We start from the raw sequence: 8,132 nt of genomic DNA, 5'->3' as shown, positions 1-8,132 counted from the left end.
AGCTCGATAGTTTATTTCTGGCGTCTGCAACTTCACTATCCTCGTGAGCTAAGGATGGTGGGTTTTGAGAGCATATAGCTCTACCTGGTTAGTCATTAGCAGCCAATGTTAGGCCCTCCTTGGTCCGAGCTTGGGTGGAGAGGGAGCTTGGGCGCTGACCATATGTACATATGGTTAGTCTCTAGGGCATTGTTCTGCTAGCTAGGGCATTGTCACTGTCCCTCGCCTCTACCATTCATAAACGACCTTCAAGTTTAAAGTGATGTGAGTAAGGTAACGTTGATAATTTTTTAGATTTGAGAAATAATTGATTAGAATTGAAATACTGCATTAGCGTATTCATCTATACTGTTAGAAAAAACCGTAATTTTAATCTGAAGTTCTCCATAAAAATATACTGTTCTAAGCAGTATTTCGGTAAAATACAGGAGACCGTAATTTTACTATAATTTGTTATTATCTTTTACGGGTTGGTAACGGTAATATCACTCCTTTACGTCAATATATCCGTTTTGTAAAACGGCAAAAATCCTGGAATAAATTTTTCCAGGCATTTACCATTTTTTAATAGTATAGTTACTGAATGCAAGACACATCTATAGAACAGGGTTGCCAGGTTGGCCTTTTTTCAGGCTAAAAACTTCAAATTTGGCCTTTTTTTTAAATAGGTTATCCTTTAGCAATATAAAAAAAGGTAGGCCTTAAATGCTCTACTTTTGGCCTTTTTAATTAATGGGTTGACCTTTTAAAGCTGCAGTTGATCAGAAGTTGACCTTTTAAAGCTGCAGTTGATCAGAAGTTGACCTTTTAAAGCTGCAGTTGATCAGAAGTTGACCCTTTAAAGCTACAGTTGATCAGAAGTTGACCTTTTTAAAGCTGCAGTTGGTAAGAAGTTGACCTTTTTAAAGCTGCAGTTGATCAGAAGTTGGCCTTTTAAAGCTGCAGTTGATCAGTAGTTGACCTTTTAAAGCTGCAGTTGATCAGAAGTTGGCCTTTTAGAGCTGCAGTTGATCAGAAGTTGGCCTTTTAAAGCTGCAGTTAATCAGAAGTTGACCTTTTAAAGCTGCAGTTGATCAAAAGTTGGCCTTATAAAGCTGCAGTTGATCAGAAGTTGACCTTTTAAAGCTGCAGTTGATCAGAAGTTGACCTTTTAAAGCTGCAGTTGATCAGAAGTTGACCTTTTAAAGCTGCAGTTGATCAGAAGTTGGCCTTTTAAAGCTGCAGTTGATCAGAAGTTCACCATTTAAAGCTGCAGTTGATCAAAAGTTGGCCTTATAAAGCTGCAGTTGATCAGAAGTTGGCCTTTTAAAGCTGCAGTTGATCAGAAGTTGGCCTTTTAAAGCTGCAGTTGATCAAAAGTTGGCCTTATAAAGCTGCAGTTGATCAGAAGTTGACCTTTTAAAGCTGCAGTTGATCAGAAGTTGGCCTTTTAAAGCGGCAGTTGATCAGAACATGACCTTTTAAAGCTGCACTTGATCAGAAGTTGGCCTTTTAAAGCTGCAGTTGATCAGAAGTTGGCCTTTTAAAGCTGCAGTTGATCAGAAGTTGGCCTTTTAAAGCTGCAGTTGATCAGAAGTTGGCCTTTTAAAGCTGCAGTTGATCAGAAGTTGGCCTTTTCTCACTTACAAAACTTGGCAACCCTGTTATAGAAAAAGGGCGAAGGAGCACCAATGTCTCGGGTTCCATCGTAAGTGATAATTATTGTGCGAACAAGAGAAATGAAATTAGCGGAAGCTAATTGAACAAAGGACCCGCCGGAAATTAAAATCGTCTTTGTTCATTCCTCCTTTCAATTCACTTCAGGGCTGTATTCAAGGTGCTGTTGAAACTGCGTTAATTATGCTTTGCATGCATTCCCAGGCGCAAGCATTTATATATATGTATATATGTATATATATATATATATATATATATATATATATATATATATATATTTATTTATTGTATATATATATTTACTGTATATATATACATATATATACATACATATATATATATATATATATATATATATTTATATATATATATAAATATATATATATATATATATATATATATATAAATATATATATATATATATATATATATTTATATATATATATATATATAAATATATATATATATATATATATATATAATATATATATATATACATATATATATATATATATATATGTACATATATATACAGTAAATATATATATATATATATATATATATATATAAATATATATATATCTATAAATATATATATATATATATATATATATATATATAAATATATATATATATATATATATATATATATATATATATATACGTATATATATGTATATATATACAGTAAATATATATATATATATATATATATATATATATATATATATATATATATATATATATATATATAGACATATATATATATATATATATATATATATATAATATATATATATATATATATAGACATATATATACGTATATATATATATATATATCTATATATATACTGTATATATATATATATATATATATATATATATATATATATATATATATACATATATATATATATATACATATATATATATATATATAATGCAGGTAAATATGTATTGTATATGTATGTATATGAATATACATTATACTGTATATTTGTATGTATGTATACATTTATGTATAGTATGCATATGTATTTATATATATTTAGATGTATGTAGGCCTATATATACTTTGATGTTTATATATGTAAGTATGTTTAAAGGTCGTTCATGAATAGCAGAAGCAGGGGACAATGACAATGCCCTAGCAAGCAGGACGATGCCCTAGAGACTGAACATATATAGTATGCAGATGATAAGTCCCCTTTCGACCTAAGCTAGGACTTATTCTCCATCCTTAGGTCACAAGGACGGTGAGGTCGTTAAATAAGATTATGAAGAATTTTGCTAAAAAGTTAAGAATTTTGAAAGGTTTCAGTTTCATCAGAATAGATACTCACCAGAACGTCAGTCTGGCAAGCCTAACCCCCACTGTGGTACCCAACCACAGCAGTGGCCTCCCCAGTAAACGACTTGAATTCACGGTCCAGAGCTGGGATCGATCTGCTGCCATGCGAATGCTAGGCGTAGACGTGCAGTGGCACCCAACCAAAGCATTGGCCTCCCCAGTAAACGACTTGAACTCACGGTCCAGAGCTGGGATCGATCTGCTGCCATGCGAATGCTAGGCGAAGACGTGCAGTGGCACCCAACCACAGCATTGGCCTACCCAGTAAACGACTTGAACTCACGGTCCATGGGTGGGATCGATCTGCTGCCATGCGAATGCTAGGCGAAGACGTTACCACTGTACTAGTTGCAGAACATCTATTGGAAAGCTGGCCGTTTTAATGGATGGGGTTTCTATGTAATTATTGTAATTGGTTTGGGTCACAACGAGTCTTAAAACACCGCAGAAAAAGAGTGAAAGTACATTGAGGTTGTGGGGGCCTATTGGAAAAGTCCCTTCCTAGTGTTTTGCTGGACAAGAGATTGAGTCCCGCTCTAGCACGATAGTTTCTTGTAGTGTCTGCAACCTCACTGTTCTTCTGAGCTAAGGATGGAGGGTTTGGTCGAGCCGATAGGTCTACCATTGCCTGGCCCTTCCAGGTCCTAGCTTGGATGGAGAGGAGGCTTGGGTTGCAGATGATAGTTATTTATGATTGGTCTCTAGGGCATTGTCCTGTTAGGGACAATGCCCTTGCCTCTGCCATTCATGAGCGAGATTTAAATCATGAACCTTTAAATACTTAGACCCTTCTTCCCTTTCTAAACTCTTGTTGCCTCGCCCTTCATCAGCAACCTTTAGAGGCTCAGGCCCTGCTTCCCTTTCTAAGCCCGTGTCGCCTCGCCCTTCACCAGCAACCTTTAGAGGCTCAGGCCCTGCTTCCCTTTCTAAGCCCGTGTCGTCGCGCCCTTCACCAGCAACCTTTAGAGGCTCAGGCCCTGCTTCCCTTTCTAAGCCCGTGTCGTCGCGCCCTTCACCAGCAACCTTTAGAGGCTCAGGCCCTGCTTCCCTTTCTAAGCCCGTGTCGTCGCGCCCTTCACCAGCAACCTTTAGAGGCTCAGGCCCTGCTTCCCTTTCTAAACCCGTGTCGCCTCGCCCTTCACCAGCAACCTTTAAAGGCTCAGGCCCTGCTTTCCTTTCTAAGCCCGTGTCGTCGCGCCCTTCACCAGCAACCTTTAGAGGCTCAGGCCGTGCTTCCCTTTCTAAGCCCGTGTCGTCGCGCCCTTCACCAGCAACCTTTAGAGGCTCAGGCCGTGCTTCCCTTTCTAAGCCCGTGTCGCCTCGCCCTTCACCAGCAACCTTTAGAGGCTCAGGCCCTGCTTCCCTTTCTAAGCCCGTGTCGCCTCGCCCTTCACCAGCAACCTTTAGAGGCTCAGGCCCTGCTTCCCTTTCTAAGCCCGTGTCGTCGCGCCCTTCACCAGCAACCTTTAGAGGCTCAGGCCCTGCTTCCCTTTCTAAGCCCGTGTCGTCGCGCCTACAGGCCCTGCTTCCCTTTCTAAGCCCGTGTCGCCGCGCCCTTCACCAGCAACCTTTAGAGGCTCAGGCCCTGCTTCCCTTTCTAAGCCCGTGTCGCCGCGCCCTTCACCAGCAACCTTTAGAGGCTCAGGCCCTGCTTCCCTTTCTAAGCCCGTGTCGCCGCGCCCTTCACCAGCAACCTTTAGAGGCTCAGGCCCTGCTTCCCTTTCTAAGCCCGTGTCGCCGCGCCCTTCACCAGCAACCTTTAGAGGCTCAGGCCCTGCTTCCCTTTCTAAGCCCGTGTCGCCGCGCCCTTCACCAGCAACCTTTAGAGGCTCAGGCCCTGCTTCCCTTTCTAAGCCCGTGTCGCCGCGCCCTTCACCAGCAACCTTTAGAGGCTCAGACCCTGCTTCCCTTTCTAAGCCCGTGTCGCCGCGCCCTTCACCAGCAACCTTTAGAGGCTCAGACCCTGCTTCCCTTTCTAAGCCCGTGTCGCCTCGCCCTTCACCAGCAACCTTTAGAGGCTCAGGCCCTGCTTCCCTTTCTAAGCCCGTGTCGCCTCGCCCTTCACCAGCAACCTTTAGAGGCTCAGGCCCTGCTTCCCTTTCTAAGCCCGTGTCGTCGCGCCCTTCACCAGCAACCTTTAGAGGCTCAGGCCCTGCTTCCCTTTCTAAGCCCGTGTCGTCGCGCCTACAGGCCCTGCTTCCCTTTCTAAGCCCGTGTCGCCGCGCCCTTCACCAGCAACCTTTAGAGGCTCAGGCCCTGCTTCCCTTTCTAAGCCCGTGTCGCCGCGCCCTTCACCAGCAACCTTTAGAGGCTCAGACCCTGCTTCCCTTTCTAAGCCCGTGTCGCCGCGCCCTTCACCAGCAACCTTTAAAGGCTCAGACCCTGCTTCACTTTAACCCATTCTAACCTCGTGTTGTCTCCAAAAGACAGAAAATACCCAGCTAAAACGAACCCTTTTAGTTAATCTCAAAAATACCGAAGAGAAATCTGCTGCTTTTTCGAATATCTAATTAGGAAGTTGAAATCTCTTGCTTGGCGTGACGGACATCAAACTAGTAAATGAACAAGTCATAAAGAAAAAAGAAACGTAAGATTCAATTAACTCGTCTCCCTCAGCTCCAAAGAAACGTGAAATCACTTGGCCTTCAATTTGGGCGATAGAAAAGGGTCGTTGATTCGTATAAACTCCTCAAAAATAACTTTCGCGTTTTTCATTTTCTGGGTAAAAGTGTCAGATGATGCGAATTAGTCCTGTGTTTTTGGGTCTGGGGATGCAAGGGACGTTGGTGGAGGGATTTAGACACAGTAATGAAGTTAGACGTAACTGGAAATGATTTGTCTTCTGGGAATTTTAGAAGTTAGATTTAGAATAACAATATTTAATAAGTGAAGGAGAAATGTAATTAAGTTAAATGGAAATATTTTAATTAAGTTAGAGAGTTTTTTCTCTTTTCAAATTTTTGAAGTTATATTTCGAATAACAATACTTAATAAGTGAAAGAGAAATGTGAATAAGTTAGAAGGAAGGGTAAGTCAAAGTAATGAACTTGAACGTTACTTACAATGATTTGTCTTCTTGGAATTTTAGAAGTTATATTTCGAATAACAATATTTAATAAGTGAAAGAGAAATGTGAATAAGTTAGATGGAAGGGTATGTTAGACAAAGTAATGAACTTAAATGTAACTTGAAATGATTTGTCTACTTGAAATTTTAGAAGTTAGATTTAGAATAACATACTTAATAAGTCAAGAAAAAATGTAATAAGTTAGATGGAAGGGTATGTTAGACAAAGTAATGAACTTGAATGTAACTTGAAATGATTTGTCTGCTTGAAATTTTAGAAGTTAAATCTAGAATTACATATATAATAAGTGAAGGAAAAATGTGATAAGTTAGATGGAAGGGTATGTTAGACAAAGTAATGAACTTAAATGTAAATTGAAATGATTTGTCTTCTTGGAATTTTAGAAGTTATATTTCGAATAACAATATTTAATAAGTGAAGGAAAATGTGAATAAGTTAGATGGAAGGGTATGTTAGACACAGTAATGAAGTTAGACGTAACTGGAAATGATTTGTCGTCTGGGAATTTTAGAAGTTATATTTCGAATAACAATATTTAATAAGTGAAGGAGAAATGTAATTGAGTTAAATGGAAATATTTTAATTAAGTTAGAGGGTTTTTTCTCTCTTCAAATTTTTGAAGTTATATTTCGAATAACAATATTTAATAAGTGAAGGAAAAATGTAAATAAGTTAGATGGAAGGGTATGTTAGACAAAGTATTGAACTTAAGCGTAACTTGAAATGATTTGTCTTCTTGAAATTTTAGAAGTTATATTTCGAATAACAATATTAATAAGTGGAGGAAAATGTAATAATTTAGATGGAAGGGTATGTTAGACACAGTAATGAAGTTAGACGTAACTGGAAATGATTTGTCTTCTGGGAATTTTAGAAGTTATATTTAGAATAACAATATTTAATAAGTGAAAGAGAAATGTGAATAAGTTAGATGGAAGGGTATGTTAGACAAAATATTGAACTTAATGTAACTTGAAATGATTTGTCTACTTGGAATTCTAGAAGTTAGATTTAAAATAACATACTTAATAAGTGAAGGAAAAATGTAAATAAGTTAGATGGAAGGGTATATTAGACAAAGTAATGAACTTGAATGTAACTTGAAATGATTTGTCTTCTTGGAATTTTAGAAGTTAGATTTGAAATAACATACTTGATAATAAAAGGAGAAATGTAATTAAGTTAGATGGAAGGGTATGTCAGACAAAATATTGAACTTAATGTAACTTGAAATGATTTGTCTACTTGAAATTTTAGAAGTTAGATTTAGAATAACATACTTAATAAGTCAAGAAAAAATGTAAATAAGTTTGATGGATGGGATAGAATGTTATAAGTCAAAGTAATGAACTTAAATGTAACTTGAAATGATTTGTCTTCTGGGAATTTTTGAAGTTATATTTCGAATAACAGTATTTAATAAGTGAAAGAGAAATGTAATTAAGTTAAATGGAAATATTTTAATTAAGTTAGAGAGTTTTTTCTCTCTTCAAATTTTTGAAGTTATATTTCGAATAACAATATTTAATAAGTGAAGGGAAAATGTAAATAAGTTAGATGGAAGGGTATGTTAGACAAAGTATTGAAATTAAGCGTAACTTGAAATGATTTGTCTTCTTGAAATTTTAGAAGTTATATTTCGAATAACAATATTTAATAAGTGAAGGAAAAATTTAATTAAGTTAGATGGAAGGGTATGTTAGACAAAGTAATGAACTTAAATGTAATTTGAAATGATTTGTCTTCTGGGAATTTTAGAAGTTAGATTTCAAATAACAGTATTTAATAAGTGAAGGAAAAATGTAATAAGTTAGATGGAAGGGTATGTTAGACAAAGTAATGAACTTAATGTAACTGGAAATGATTTGTCTTTTGGGAATTTTAGAAGTTATATTTAGAATAACAATATTTAATAAGTGAAAGATAAATGTGAATAAGTTAGATGGAAGGGTACGTCAGACAAAATAATGAACTTAAACGTAACTTTAAATTATTTGTCTTCTTGAAATTTTAGAAGTTAGATCAAGAATTACTT

The 8,132-nt window shown here is 36.9% G+C and overlaps 1 protein-coding gene across 1 annotated transcript in view; it reads right to left on the bottom strand.

The window, feature by feature from the left end:
* Nucleotides 1-3,726: 3,726 nt before the first annotated feature.
* The window catches only part of LOC137655906 (fibril-forming collagen alpha chain-like), a 28,766-nt gene continuing 24,360 nt past the window's right edge, over nucleotides 3,727-8,132 (bottom strand). Inside the window, exons 3-4 of the mRNA XM_068390125.1 lie at nucleotides 4,527-5,235; nucleotides 3,727-4,473 (exon numbers count right to left, since the gene is read on the bottom strand). Coding sequence (XP_068246226.1) covers nucleotides 3,727-4,473; nucleotides 4,527-5,235 — 1,456 coding nt within the window. The remainder of the gene's footprint in view (nucleotides 4,474-4,526; nucleotides 5,236-8,132) is intronic.

This window comes from Palaemon carinicauda, chromosome 16 (genome assembly GCF_036898095.1).
Source record: "Palaemon carinicauda isolate YSFRI2023 chromosome 16, ASM3689809v2, whole genome shotgun sequence".
Classification (NCBI taxonomy): domain Eukaryota; kingdom Metazoa; phylum Arthropoda; class Malacostraca; order Decapoda; family Palaemonidae; genus Palaemon; species Palaemon carinicauda.
The sequence above is the reverse complement of the archived record's forward strand: the minus strand, read 5'-3'. Positions and strand labels throughout refer to the sequence as shown.